The sequence below is a fragment of the Balaenoptera physalus genome (assembly GCF_965194825.1).
Source record: "Balaenoptera physalus genome assembly, chromosome: 4".
In the NCBI taxonomy this organism is placed as follows: Eukaryota; Metazoa; Chordata; class Mammalia; order Artiodactyla; family Balaenopteridae; genus Balaenoptera; species Balaenoptera physalus.
Window position 1 is genome coordinate 39,812,571 of NC_138891.1, and position 15,832 is coordinate 39,828,402.

The 15,832-nt window shown below is 37.1% G+C and overlaps 1 protein-coding gene across 5 annotated transcripts in view; it reads left to right on the plus strand.

The window, feature by feature from the left end:
• The window catches only part of RSRC1 (arginine and serine rich coiled-coil 1), a 421,395-nt gene extending 414,342 nt beyond the window's left edge, over window positions 1-7,053 (plus strand). For all 5 annotated transcript variants that reach the window (XM_082459641.1, XM_082459640.1, XM_082459638.1 and 2 more), the window contains 2 exons: window positions 5,610-5,762; window positions 6,709-7,053. In XM_082459641.1, coding sequence (XP_082315767.1) covers window positions 5,610-5,762; window positions 6,709-6,801 — 246 coding nt within the window. In that variant the 3' untranslated portion in view covers window positions 6,802-7,053. The remainder of the gene's footprint in view (window positions 1-5,609; window positions 5,763-6,708) is intronic.
• Window positions 7,054-15,832: the final 8,779 nt, after the last annotated feature.

Here is a 15,832-nt window from a genome sequence, read left to right on the forward strand (position 1 = left end):
TTTACTTGTGTAGTATTTGTTTTCTGGAGTTCACCTTGACTTCCCAGTTCTCACTGCACACACTTCAGATAACCTAGCATTTTCTTTCCGTGGAAATATTTATTCCTCTATGTTAATACACTAGGTTTTCTTCTAAACAACTTTTTCCCATTTGGTATTAATTATTAATACAGTAAATTTATTTTTAATTCCATTACTCTCCTCCAAGATACTAGCAGTTCTTCCAGTAACTAGTAAAATTGGCAGTGAGCAAGGAAGTTGATCTAAAGCCTGCTTAAAATAGTGGAAAGAGCATGGGCTTTGGACTCAAGGAGATCTGAGTTTGAATCTTAACTTCCACACTTCCTACCATGATTTATGATCTCGAGAAAACCTCTCAACCTCTATCCAAGCCTCAGTTTCCAAATTCATAAAATAGAGCTAATAATTCCTACTTTTTAGAGTAACCGAGGATTAAATATAATGATTATCAAGTATCTAACATGGTTCTTGATCCATTAAATGTTTATTTTTAAATTATATACTCTAGCATCTAAATTATTTGATATCTAAGTACATTCTATAAACTAAGTATGGTGCTTGAAAACTTCTACTACTATAGGCATTCAGACTGTCTGAAGTGTAAACCCTACCCCATTTACATTTCTCTAATATGCCCCTTACTTTCCCTGAGTCTCCATGCTCACCAGTAAGACAGACCCCCTGCTGAGAAACACAGAAATTCTTTAGATATCTGGTTGCACCTTAAAAGATTTTTTAAATGTAATAATATCTATATATTTGAATTCCAAGATTAGTCATTTTTTTACCTTGTTTATATTCTCTAGAAAAGTTTTAAAATATTATTTCCTATAGTTATTAATCTTAAGATAACTGATTAAATCCAAGAGAAAAACTCCTCTTCCCATGTCTATAACAAAACTCTATATATAGTTAAATGGGCTTCCCTTGGGAGCAGTTTAAAGGAATTTCACCTACATCTCTCATCAAAGGGACCACCATTATTAATTATTTTAATAATTAGTTTTTGTTTGCTTTAGTTTTTAGTGCTGAGTTGGAATTTACTCAGCTTCAATGTAGCTTTTCTTGTACTTCCAATTCAGATGCTACCATTAAGGATTGAGAGGTCTAGGATGGAACAGGAGGCTCTTCATTTTGTAAGCAACCTTCATAAATCTGTGTGAGGGAAACCCACCTTCTGTTTCAGCTATCTTTCAAAAAGAGGTTCCCCTTAACAGTAATTCATAGAAAGAAATAAAATCAATCAAAATCAATCTGGAAAGCCTAGAACTGGCCAGTTCTTGGTTGGATAAGTATGACAGAGAAGCAGAAGCAGCCTAGAAATGTTAATCCAGCACTGTGAATTGAGCCCCTCAGAAATATATTTAGTTAAAATATTTTACCAACATTTTTGTTTCTTTCCTCTAAAATTCAAGCCAAATTGCAATAAATCTTGCATTTAGCAATTAGGAAGCAGTGGTCAAAAGCATGAGATGTAGACTCAGATCTGGAACCACATTTTGATTCTGCCGTTTACTGGTTATATGTCCTTAAACTACATCATAATCTCATTAAACCTTGGCTCTCGTCCCTTAAAATGGGGATAATACCCGTAGCAGAGGTTTTTATAAGGATGAGCAAGATACTTTACATAAAACCGTTAACCAAGTGCCTGGCGTATAGTAAATACTCAAGAAATGAAAGCTGTCACTACTCCTCCTCTTCCTGCTGCTGCTACTGAGGGCTGTATTTGTCTGTGGCTTCCTTCAGAGGGATTGTAGATACAAGGATTCCTGTTTTGGTTGGGCCGGAGACTGTTTTATGTAATTTTTTATGGTCTATAGATCCTAAAATTCTCCTTATTTGAGGCTTGGTGACCAAGCAAATTAAAAATTACTTTACACAGTAACTTTCTGGTTTCATGTATAGACATAAGCTTTGGACCAATTTTTTTCAACACAGCCATTTGGAAATGTTAAAGCAGTAGGCAAATGATATAAAACAATGTTGTATCATAGCCCCACTTTTTTATATATTTAAATAATGTAAAATAACTAAAATAATGATGGCTACCATTAATACTAGACATTTAACATTTATAATTTAACTAATATCCTAATAACCCTTAATTATAGCTGAGGTTCAGCAAATTTCATAACCCATGGTCAAACTGCTAAGAAATGATAGAAAGCAGCAGCCAAACCAAATTTGTCCAACTCCAGAACCCATGTTTTTCCTACTAATCAAATGTCTCTCATAATTGTGAACTCAATGCATATTCCCTGTTGAAATATAAAGAATATGCTAAAAAGCCACAGAAGATGGCATTTACCTTGGTGAATGTACAGTAGTATAAAATATTAGCCATCCAACACTGGACTTATATTAGTCATCGCACTTCAAAACGATCAGAAGAGCAGTGATGGGCCAACAAAGAATAAATTCACACTGGACTGTAATATAAAACAGAGGGCCAATTTATTAGTTTAGAAAGTGAAATCCCTTTCCAGTTTCTAAAATGTCTGCGTCTACAGTATAAGGTAAGGATTCAGGATGCCCAAGAAGATGAATTATTTATCAGGAGATGGCTTAGCAAAGGAGGTAAATTATATAGAGGACCATTTCATCGAGGTCATGGGCAGATGTGATGGGCTATTCCTGATGCATAGCAAAGACTAACTCTCTTGAGGACTAAATTATGAACCAAGTTTCAACATCCTTCTCTCCTGGACAGTGCTACATGCATTGGTATAAATTTGTAATATCTCTGAAAAAGGCTTTTTGTAACTAGTGACCCCTTCTGTTGGTAGAGTCTTTAGCTGTGCTAATTCCACTAATTTAGCTAGGGAGCTATTACCAGAAAAGTGGCTATTACCAATGACATGCTAGACAGTGTGTCTCCTGCAACACATATTGATGTAACTAGTTTAACTCTGTGCAATCATATTTTTCTGGTGTGAGTAGAAAGATGATCTGATAGTTCCTGCTGTATCATCAACTTAAGGAACCAAGATGCAGCTTGTTTTCAGACTGCTCTCCCAAATAAGCTTATTACCAATTATTCAATCCTAAAATTGTTGTATTTGGCAGATATCCGCCTATGTTCAAAAAGAGGGTAAATAACTCTAAGCAGCATGGTCATTTGTTCTTTTATACTTTTAAGTACGTGTTAAAACAAGTTTTTCCAAACTGAACCACCAGGTGGCAGTGCTACTCAAAGCCAGATGTTTGATAGTGGCCATGCTGAGGGTTTTTTAATAGTCAAATTTTCTCTAACAGCTTTCCTCACTTAAAGAAGCAATTGATGGTTTTCCTCACACATTTTTAAAATTACCCATTATTAAATAATAACTTCTACACTCTGATCCTAACCCCTGAGAACTTTACCTCTTGTGCGTATAAGCACTTTTCAAAGAAAACTTTAATGTACTGTGTAGGTAAAAACAAAATGAGATTACTTGATTTCTGTAATAGAATGTTATCTCTGCCACCTGCACATGTGCAATCCACATGTTTAGCAACTAGAATAACAGCACTTCACAATTTTTCGAGGTAGTTCAATATGGACGGCCAGTCTCCTAGCTGAACCCTATCAAAGCATGGCCTAGATATGCAGAACGGCATGCTCTTACATTCCCTGCATGGCAAGATAGAGTACCAAAAAATTATGTCCTGGACCTCACTGGACTAGCATACTTCCCACTTTCCCCTGTGCAGAATATTGGGCTTTACTGTTACATGTCTTCAGTTTTATAAAGGGTCAGTGTAATATCACTTAGGGCTATGAGTCTTCTATGACCACTATGTTGGAGACATAGAAATGTTTGGGATCTGAGGAAAAAAATATTGGCTCCAAAATGTAAGAAGAAAACTGCCAAATCAAATTTACCAAATATTTCTTTAAACAGCTCTATGTAACTTGTTACAATTTGTGATTATGTATATATTTTGGTATTTATTTGTTAGAGCTCTGTCATCCCATTAGCAAAATGTAATCTCCAATTTGGACAGGGAACGTATCTTCTTTTTTTTTTTTAATTAATTAATTAATTAATTATTTTTATTTTTAGTTGCATTGGGTCTTCATTGCACGCGGGCTTTCTCTAGTTGAGGCAAGCAAGGGCTACTCTTCGTTGCGGTGCGCAGGCTTCTCACTGTGGTGGCTTCTCTTGTTGCAGAGCACGGGCTCTAGGTGCGCGGGCTTCAGTAGTTGTGGCACGCAGGCTCAGTAGTTGTGGCTTGTGGGCTCCAGAGCGCAGGCTCAGTAGTTGTGGCACACAGGCTTAGTTGCTCCGTGGCATGTGGGATCTTCCCCGACCAGGGCTCGAACCCGTGTCCTGGACAAGGAACATATCTTCTTATTCTCCCTCGTGTACCCAGTGCTTAGCAATTAGTAGTGCTTAGTAAATACTGGTTAAATAGATGGATCTCCAACTCTGAGATAAATTACTCTAATAAAGGATTAACTAATTCATGCATATTTCATTTTCTAGATGTTTTCCCCAGTGACCTCTGTTTCGCACTTCATTCAGAGAAGTGGATGTTCAGAAGTAAAAAAGTCAAAAGAGAATGGAAATTGAAAAACTATATGTGTAGAACCAATAGGGGTAGGAAAAAAGGCTAAGTAGTGGAATTAATCTCCCAATCATCTAGGGTTTTTTAAATTTAACCTTTAATGTCAACTTCTCATCTAATCCGTTTCATGTTATCCCTGCAGCCTTTCCCTTATTCAGCCACTTCCCTGGCCTTCTCCTCTCTCAGGGAAGGAGATATTGGAACTAACCTGAGTTAGCACTACACTCCTGGTTCCTTCCAGGCAGGAACAGTGATTTATCAGTGTTTCTGTCCCCACCACTTTGCACAGTACCTGGCATATAATATTCTATACAATGGAATATGATTCAGCAACAAAAAGGAATGAAATACTGATACATGCTAAATGAAGGAAGCCAGTCAGAAGAAAACCACATATTGTATGATTCCTTTTATATGAAATATCCAGAATAGGCAAATCCATAAAGGCAGAAAATAAACTAGTGGTTGCCTAGGGATGGGAGGGTTGGGGAGATATGGGGAGTAGTGACTGCTAATGGGTATAGGGTTTTTTTAGGAGGATGACGAAAATGTTCTAAAGCTGCTTGTGGTGTTAGTTGCAAAACTCTGTTGATGTGATAAAAGCTTTATGAATTGTGATATGGAATTGTATCTCAGTAAGGCTATTATTTAAAAAATAGCAGTAATAACCTTTGAATTTGCTTTTTATATCTAAAGAGACCAACTAAATGGAGATTTGTTGCAAGCTTATTTTCATTAATAGAATTTAGGTATGTGAAATGTATATACTTTTTCAATAGTATAGACTCGTAAGCACCAACTTCTTAAGAAAAATATGCTGATTGTAAGACATAACATTTTCACAGTGTTTTTGTATTTGTTTGCTTACTTTAGGAATAGTTGTTTCTTATTCAATAACCTAGGGCCATTTTGTAATTAGTATCATCTCAAAGGAGGCCAGTTGAGCAGTTATTATTCAAAATCAGAAATATTATTAAAGCAACATTTTAATTGTATATTGTTATCCAATTAATAACATGTGTTTTATGTTTCAGTCAGTGGAACCTAGTGAAGTGAAGCATGCAGCTGCAACATCAGGACCAGCATCAGTAGTGGCTGACCCACCGAGTAATGAAAAAGAAATAGACCCTAGCAGCATCCCTACTGCTATCAAGTACCAAGATGACAATTCTCTGGCCCATCCAAATGTAAGATCCTTAAACCTTAAGAATGTCAGTTTAAGTCTAGTTGACTGAAGTTAATTCAAACTGTTGTCCTTTTGGGCTGGTGACAAGAAGACCATTGGAGGAAATGGATTCATATGTTCCTATTTGCTAAAAATAAGCAGCTCACCCCCAGCCTTTAGAGCTGTTGCATGTATTTGAAGCTGGTTTGGACCAACTCATGTTACCTGACTTCTAGGAGATTCTTTCCATGGGAAAGAAAAATGGGCAAAAAGAAGTTTTGTTTTATTTTTATTCTGGCACTAAAAGATCTAATTCTTGGGGCTTCCCTGGTGGCGCAGTGGTTGAGAATCTGCCTGCCAATGCAGGGGACACGGGTTCGAGCCCTGGTCTGGGAGGATCCCACATGCCTTGGAGCGGCTAGGCCCGTGAGCCACAACTACTGAGCCTGCGCGTCTGGAGCCTGTGCTCCGCGGCAAGAGAGGCCGCGATAGTGAGAGGCCCGCGCACCGCAATGAAGAGTGGCCCCCGCTTGCCACAACTAGAGAAAGCCCTCGCACAGAAACGAAGACCCAACACAGCCATAAATAAATAAATAAATAAATAAATGATCTAATTCTGGCTCTGCTCCCGTTGGCTCACGGACTGTGAGCGTGTCATTAACATCATATCGTGCTATCTTCTGTGAAGTAGTGTCATACCACTGTGTCTTCAGGAAGATTGTAGGAAATAAACTTTACAAAATGAGATGTAAAATTGCTAACCAATGATTTTGATGTTCGTCCTTTTACTCTAAAACTTTCTGAGCATTATTCCAAAGAGATGATCTTCAGTTAAGAGGTCATCAAGAGTTAAATAGTATCCAAATCTTGTGCTGAAGGATGTATTCTATAAAAGTGATTTATAAGGTCAAATCCAAGTTATTGGCAGACAATAACATTTTTTCTTCTTTTTTCTTTTTTTATTTCAGTTATTTATTGAGAAAGCTGATGCTGAAGAAAAGTGGTTCAAGAGATTAATCGCTCTCCGACAGGAAAGGCTAATGGGCAGTCCTGTGGCCTAAAGTTATGTTCATCTGGTTGAGTAACAGTAACATTGGAAATTTAGGTTTTTAAATCCCAGTATTAACTCTTAAAAATAATTTAGCTGATTATATAAAAAGGTAACCTCATTTCATTCTTTTCTCATGTAGGCTTGAATATTTGTTGATTTGAACTTAATCAAACATTGTGAATATTAAAACTAGTGTAAAGTTTAAGAATGCATGAAAATGTCATACTGTTAATAAAGCTAATCCTGAAAATATTGGTATTAAGGCAGATGGTACACAGTAGTGTTTCTGAGTACAATTTGAAAAATATCAAGTTGCCATTTAAAGACACAATTTTGATTAGTCATGCATATAAAAGAGTCGAACTATATGCTATAAATATGAGATTTTATCTTCCATGTATTATAAAACCATATTTGAATCTTTTATTTCACCTTATTGAAGAATTTTAGGCACAACAAAAAGCACTGTGAACAATCTAAGCAGCATGAACCATGTTACTCTTAGAGGAATAATACATTTAGTAAAAAAACTACTTGAAAATTAAATAAACTGATGGTTTATTTGCTTAGATATCAGCTTTTACTAGGTGCTCCTTTGAAACATGTTAGCAGGTCCCAGCTCATTCTTTTAAAAATTACATGTTCACACTAGACCTAAGCAGTTGGCCAGATACTCATGATGGGGAATTGTTTCTGAGAAAACTGGTAAGAGCTCTCACTTCAGTGTTACTTAACCAACTGCTATACCCTGCAGAGGAAGCCAGCTAATTGTAATTTTGATAAGGCTATCTGTCATTGTAGAATACCTTTCTCTGGTAGCTGAATGAAAATCAGCTATGCATTCCATACTGAACACGCCAGAGACAAACTGCCTTCAACAGCTGACATGAATTATTTCCCTTTTCTATTTGTTCTGCTCGAATTTGTATCTATGAAGACTGTAGCCCAGAACACAAGATAAGCATGAAAAGTTCTTGGGCTAAGATTACCAATATATAGGACATTTTGATGCCATCTTTTTATATTTCTGGAACTACTAAAGTTGTAATCCCTGTTAAAAACGAAAACTATAAAGAACTTAAAATCAGTTGCAAAAGGGATGGAAAATAGACTGATGACCAAATACTTGTTTTTATACAAACATGTTTTCATATTCTAAATATATACTAGTGGGGTTTTTTTCCTTAGCTATAAGTAGAAGTACCCAGTATGAACTCAGGTGTGTGTGGTTTTTGACATATACAAATTTTTAGTGATTTTTAAAAGGGATTACTGGTACTGAATAATTTTATATTTCATTTATTACATAACTTATAAATAGTAAAAGGACTATCATCCTTTGGGGAATTATATTTTAGTGGTCTAGGCAAGAATATGGGTTGTCATTTGGGCCACTAGTGATTCTCCAGAGAAGCTGGACTAGGCATTTTTTCTCAGTATGCTTGATGTTCCTCATTTATAACATACTGAAAATATTATGATCCACTTTAATTATATTTCACACCAGAGTTCCTCTTTGGCAAGTAGCCCAAATACAGATGCTTGAACTGCAATAGATTTATATTTTAAAGCTAAATTTTTCATAGAGATAGAGAATCAAGTTATTTTGTTAATTAACTAAACTCTAGTCCCTGCTAAAACTCAATGACTATTCCCCTTCTTCCTGATTTCCAGTGTGATTCATTTTAATATATTATTAACTTTGTTTACCTGCATCCTGTTGAAGACTACAATATTACCACATTAGCCAAATCAAATTTAATGAGAAAGACTTCATAGACCACTATCAAACATATCACCAAACTCAAGGTAGGCGATCCATGCGGGCCTTCTTTAATATCCTAATATAATGACTCTATAAAACAGAACAGTCCCTTTCATGTCAGTTGATTAGTGGCAACAGTTTGGACTTACATGAGACCTCAGAGTGTTTTTCGAAACATTGACTTCACACAAAATGATGAGTACTAATAATACAAGTTTTCATTTCTGAACAAGTGCATTCTCAGGGAAAATGGAATAAGAACTTTTTTTTTTCTGGCACTCCCTAATTACGAGGAAGCAGATACCTAAGAATATGAGAACAGAACACTCTTGAGTCTTTCACCTACTTCACTTCAGCATCACAGCAGGTGAAATGAGGATACTAATAGCCTACCTACCTACTTTGATTCTTCAGTAAAATAACACAAAAGAAAGCCCGTGGTAGAAAAAGTGTACTATTTATGCCAAGGGAACATTTTGGCATGGTAGCCCATCTTAACGGAAATATGGAACAAATAGTTGCATGGGTAATTATTTGAAAAGCTACACTCCAACTTCAGTGTACTCCTTATGTATGTGCTTGAACTGCCATGGCCAATAGACCCCAGCTTTGTCCCCAGATTTCTCTGATGTCCCTCCCTGCCAAGACCACAAGAAACCCTGATTGCTCTGCAGTTAGTGACCTACTATCTGCTTACTGGAGGTATCTCAGGTCTTCTTCCGTCAGATTTACCCACTTACTCATTAACGTTTTTTTGACTACCTAGTTTGTGCTGGGCAGAGTAAGGGTAGTTGGGTATACATGGGTGAATCCAGTGGGGATTCTGCCCTCAAGAGGCTTAGTTATGAAGCCCAGACATGTATATGACATAAAAGATATAATACTTAGTGGCAGAGGAGAGGACATGGTTGCAAAAAAGAGAGAGATTACTGCAAGTTAGAAAATTAAGGAAGCCTTCATGAATGAGATCACAACTGAATGAAGACCTGAAGGATGGGAAAGCCCCTGGAGCCACAGGAACTCACAGCTATCCACTTCCACCTTCCTGGTAGCTGCTGTAGGGGGCTGGGAACTGTTGCACTTCCAACCCAAGGAAGAGTCCCTCTTGTGAAAGACCCAAGTGGCCCTGCCCTCTCGATCCTATTAAAATACAAGCAAAATTTTAGGTTCCTGGTCGCCCTCTGGCTTTCTCTGATCATTTCCTCCTTTTGGTGGAGAATCAGCTGAATAAGCCGATTTGGCCACTATCATCCAGTCTTGTATCACCACCACTTGTCAGCCAAGATGACTTGAGTGAGACGTGTAATGGTAGCTGAAGGAGGCTTTCAGTACTTCTAAGAAAGAATTGCATCTGCCAGTAAGGCCTTGCACAGCAGTGGGGACAACTGTGTGTTCCCTAATCCTCTTTGTTTTTCCCTTGTGTGCTATTACAGAAAGCATTGTTTTGGAATGAAAAGATACAGTTCATTTGCCTGTGGTTAGGTCTGTTTCCAGATTTTCCTTTGATTTGGGTATCAAGTGAAAATCTTGGTATCAAGTGAGTAACTAAGATAGTAACAGAAGCTAGAAATAAAACAAGACACGGGACATTTTTGGTCACTAAACTATGGATGAATTGATCTGGAATTCTTACACCCATGTTACTTCTTCCTTCCCCCCTTTCCCTACCCCAAAATTCCTCATGAGTATGACGGAAGAGGTCTTGAACCAGCTCCTGGCCATTACTCAATGGATACAGTGTTTGAATTATTCAGAAAATGTTTAAATGCCATCCTTTAAATGTAAGCCCTACTTATTACCCTTTGGAACTCCTTTATGGAATAATGGAAAAGTGAGTCATCTTGATAAGAAAATATCTGAGTCTTTACGGAAGAACAAGGATAAAAATGGAGGTAAGAAAGAACTCTTTGTGAATTCTCTATTCATCTTCACCTTTTTTCATAGAGATGGATGTTGATCAGTATATTCCATTTGGTGGGTTTTTTCCCAGATCAAAGAAAATGCTCTGTCATCATGTATTTCCAAGTTATTTTTGCTATTATTGTATCCCCAGAATCTAGCCCATGCCTGACGCAAGAAGTCTCTCAATAAATATTTGACAATGAAGGAAAAACTGAATTTGCCCGTCTTAAATGGGCAGTCTGTTTAGCAGTATGGCTATTTAAAATACTCAAGCTATTTGGAGCCAGTACAAAAACAAATAGGTGTCTAGGTATATACCCAAAAGAATTGAAAGCATGGTCTTAAAGAGGTATTTGTACACCCATGTTCATAGCAGCATTATTCATAATAGCCAAAACAGGGAAGCAACTCAAGTGTCTGTGGATGGATGAAGTAAAATGTAGTATATATATATATATATACAATGGAATATTCCTCCACCTTAAAGAGGAAGGAACATGGATGAACCTTGAGGACATTATGCAAAGTGAAATAATCCAGTCACAAAAAGACAAACGCTATATGATTTATGTAGAAGAGGTACTTAGAGTAATTAAAATCATAAAGGCGGAAAGTATAAAGGTGGTTGCCAGGGCCTGGGGTGAGGGGAAATGGGTTTATTGTTTAATGGGAATAGAGTTTCAGTTTTATAAGATGAAAAGAGTTATGGGGATGGATGGTGGTGATGGTTGCACAACGGCATGGCTGTGTTTAATACCACTGAACTGTACACCTAAAAATGGTTAAGGTGGTAATTGTATATATTTTACCACAATTTAAAAATCTATTTAAAAATACTAAATAAAAAAATAGATGAGTTTTATGACCAGATTAGTTTGGTTTCTGTGATTTGTATCTCTACACGTCTCTGAGCTGACAAAGGCCTTTGGAATTCCTGGGGAATACAGACTACACCCGGCCTTCTCTATTACATTAGCAACTAACAACAGTGGGGCTAGAGTTTAAGCAAGGATCTTACTAGTCTTCACTTGCCCAGACTTTCTTTCTGGTCCAGTATTTATATTATATAAATAATATTTTAAATGATGTGGATGTGGTCATTCAAGGTCCACCCACTGGCTCCTGTGACTGCTCTCCTTGCAAATGATAGGTCAATTTTAAAGAAGTAAAGTCTACCAATATAGTAAGACAACACTTTAAACTCAACAATGTACCATTTTATTTTTAGGTCTTGAGAAGGAATGGCAAAATGATCCTGCTGCAGTGCTAGGAGAGAATGATGAACTGAACTGACCCTCTCTTCTTCACATCTTGTAACATGGTACTCAGGCTTAAATCCCAGTGTAAAAAACCTAGTATAGTGCGGGCTCCCTTCATAATCTTTTAAAAAATGAACTGCTAAAATCCCATATCTTGAATAAAATCCATAACTACAGTTTATCTACCTGTTCGTGTTCCATGAAAATATCGTAAGCTTAAAATGGAACCGAAAACAAATAATTGAGAAATAAATAAATGTTTACCACATACCAGCACAATGGTTTGAATGCCTATATTAAAGATTGGGTAGACTTTTTAAACAAATTCTGTAACTGGATTATTTATATAGCCCCATTGTAGCTTTTCTCCTTCCTCTTTCTGCCATAGTAAATCTAAATGACCTGGAGAAGATAACTCATAAGATAACTCATTTATTAATAGTTTGAAAAAATACTTATTTCAGAACGCTTTGTATTTGAATCAGCCGCAGTGTTACTACATGCAGTGAAAATGAGGAGTCATCCAAAATTATAATCTCCCATAAATATACTTTCTCCATGTTTGAAATAGTTCATTTCAAAAAAATTTTTATACCATGCCATAGAGCATAATTAGCAGCCCAGTCCCTGTGTTATGTAATAGCTGTTCCATCTAAAACACTTAAACTTTCAGGAAGTAAACCGTTTTCACATTAACATTTGTTCCCCTACAAGCACACTTGTGTTTCCAAGGTCAGGTGGGCCGTTTTCAGCAAAGGTGCTCAGAGACTTTTAACTCACTTTTTTTACAATTAATAAGAGAAAGTGACAAGTGACTGGTAAATAGGTTAGTATTCGACACGGTCTAGAAAATATCAGAGACTCAGTTTCTGTTTGGGATTCTTAATTTGAAGTTCCAATTTCTAAATATGTTTATCTTGCTATACTAACTGCAGTATAATTCCCAAAAGGCATTGTTCAGTTAATTTCTAAATCCCTTTGAAAGGCATTTACACAGACCTTAGAGAGCTTTGAAAGGGTTACAAAACTCTTCAAAGAGTTCTTATTTTTTGAAAAACCTATTTTAGAATTTACGACAATCGATGACAAAAATCTCTGTCTTTTCACTAACAAAGACAGCATAGATTTGAAATGTATTTTTGCTTTGGGAGTTTAAAAAATAATATAATGTTTAAATATCAATGGGGGATTTGAATATTGGATTCTAGTTCAAATGTGAAATTTGTAAGTTAAATATCAATGGCCACCATTTTACTAAACTAATTCTCTTTCTGATAAGTACTTCAAAATTTTCTCAATATTCATTTATATATTTTTCTATAAATTATATAATTTATGCCAGCTAGCAGATGGTCACATATAATTTATTAAATTTGCTCATTTGCTAGAAAAAGTGTACACAAAATGAGAGTTATGTCAATAATTAAGCTTTTTCTTAAGTGATATCTTTCACATTTTGTGATTTGGGTTTTTTTGTTTTTTTTTTTCTCATTGAAAAACACAAAACACAAAAGGAAAGTCATCCATATGGAACCAGTTTTTGAATGTAAACATTATCTGTCCCTCTTAGTCGGCTGCTGCATTGTCTGTCCCCTCTGGTGACCATTATTAACAGTCCTCCCAGCCTTTCCCTGTGCTTGAACAAATACATCTCTGTTGAGATATTGACACATGGGCTCTCTTTTCAGACCATGAAAAACAGATTTGTCTACAATTAATTTTTTTCCCTGATCATATTCCTTAGGTAACTTTCCTGAGCAGTACATCTATATGCCTCATTCTTTTTAATGGCTGCGTAGATCCCTAAAAGTGGAATCGCTAGGACGTAGGGTATGTACCTTTCACATTTAAACTAGTAAATAACAGCAACAATAAGTTAACTTTCAAGTTGGATGATTTCATGCAAATTAAGATTATCTTCAAATCACTTAAGAACTAAAAAGTCATTTTATAATGAGAGGACATTATATATAGGTAGTTCTCGCCATCATCCGTCAGAATCATTCTTCAGTCTTTTGTTCTCTACAGTGTCCCAGGAGGCTGACCTTTACAGACCATATCACCCAGTTTCCCTTGCCCTCTGGCTTCTGGTTGGGTTCAGCCAGTAGTAGGCACTAGCAGGAAATCAAAGGAAGGAGGAGAGAGAATTGGGTCTCTGTACCCCTGCTGTTTCAGTTGTGGTTGCTTTCCTAAGGCCACAACTCTTGTGGCTAGCCCCTCTCTCAAGGATACAGCTCCCACTGTGTTATAGTAACAGCTCCCTCCTCCTGCCTTCTGACCTGGAGGCTGGGGCAGTTTCCCGGTAGTTTTTAGGCCCTGATTGGCTTCCTTAACCCTGCTCACATCTCTGTATATATTGCCTTCATTAAACTCTTTTGAGTATGTCATTTGTTTCCTGCTGGGACCAAAGCAGATAAGATTATCTGCAAGGGCAGTGTATCAATTAGGATTACTTAAGTATAGCAATTAGTTTTGGCTTCGTAAACAATGACAACAGTAACAACAAACAGTGGCTTAAGTAAGAAAAACGTTTATTTCTCTCTCAAATGAAAGACATTTAAAGGCAGGTATGGTGGCTTCACATGTGAGGAACCCTGGCTCTTGCTCTAACATCCTCGGTAGGTAGGTGGCTTCCACCATGTGATTCAGTCCGGCTCTAGCCATCGTACTCACATCCCACTGCCCACATTCGGGGCAGCGTGAAGGATGTACTTACTCCTTTTCTTTTAAGAAGACTCAGAAGTTAAAATTAAAGGAAACTTGGAAGTTTGTACCTCATCCCCTAGAACTTAGTCACCCGACTACTCTCCTGTTGCAAGAGAGATTAGGAAATGTATTTCAGCTTGTCAGAGCAGAAAGTAGCCTGATAATTATGAATCTTACTATTTCCTTTAAAAATATAGAAGATCCTAAAGAAACCTGGCTACATAGCACATCTGCCCATTCAAATTTTTGCTAATTGAGAAAATAGTTCCATCAAATGCTTCTGGGTGGCATACTCCCATTTCCAGCTCTCCGGAGGCCACTTGACAAGCATCCTTTTCATGAAGTTACAGTAAGCTGTGACAGCAGTAGCTTTATGTACAAACATTTCAAACATGAAGTGAGTGAGTGGCATTTCGACCCTGAGAATTCCTAATCAGCATTGCTCCTCAGTTCTCTATTCCAGGCCAGTACTCATCAGTTAAGAGTAGTTCTCAGAGCCTGAATGTATCCCATTTAGAGAGATCTGGCATGAATGTTTCAGCTTGACTCTGTGTCAAAATGGTGTGATGTCTTGAGGTGAGGGCCCAGGGGAAAGGAGGCACCAAATCATCAGTTTAACTCATGTGCCTAATCACCTCCTTTTCCATTTAAGTAGTTTCCATGTCTGTTGAACTTTTTCTCTTTTAAGGGAAAAAAAGAACCTTTCATTCATCTCATATTGTAAACACATGGAAAATGCTCAATTCAATTCTCATTCTACATTTACCAACCAACCTTTGATCAATGATTTCTGTCTCCACCAGCAGAATCTTCCTGTCAACAAATATTTTAACTTACTAAAAAATTGAATTAACCAGGTGTGTGATCTCATGTGAGTGAAGCAATAAATTTGAATTTTTTCAGCCTGCTCTCACTCCCAAAAAGCCAAGCAAAACCATTTAAGGTAAACGAGAGGCATAGTCTGATTCTCTCTGCCTTAGGAAGAAAGGTTGAAAAGGAGGCTACCGGTGCTTCAGCTCTTCCCCAGCCAGTGCATCAAAGTCGTAGATCAGCTAGAAATTAGGGGCAGAAGTCCCAACTAGTAATAGAGGTGCATTTGCCTGGAGCGTGCCCTTGCTTATATTTCTGGCAACCAGGTGAGCCGTCCGGAAGGGGCAGGGAGATAGATGAGAACCTCAACTGTAACATGTAAGCCACAGGTAACAATATGTAGTAAAATACTTATTACCCACTGTGATGGCTTTAAAACATGTCTGCAAATTCTTTGACACTTCTCCCATTGAGGGGGCGGGGAGGGGTCTATATCCCCTTCCTTGAATCTGGGTCAATCTTAGTGACTTGCTTTTAACCAACAGAACACACCAGAAGTGACACAGCATAACTTCCAAGACTAGTTCAGGAAAGGCTTA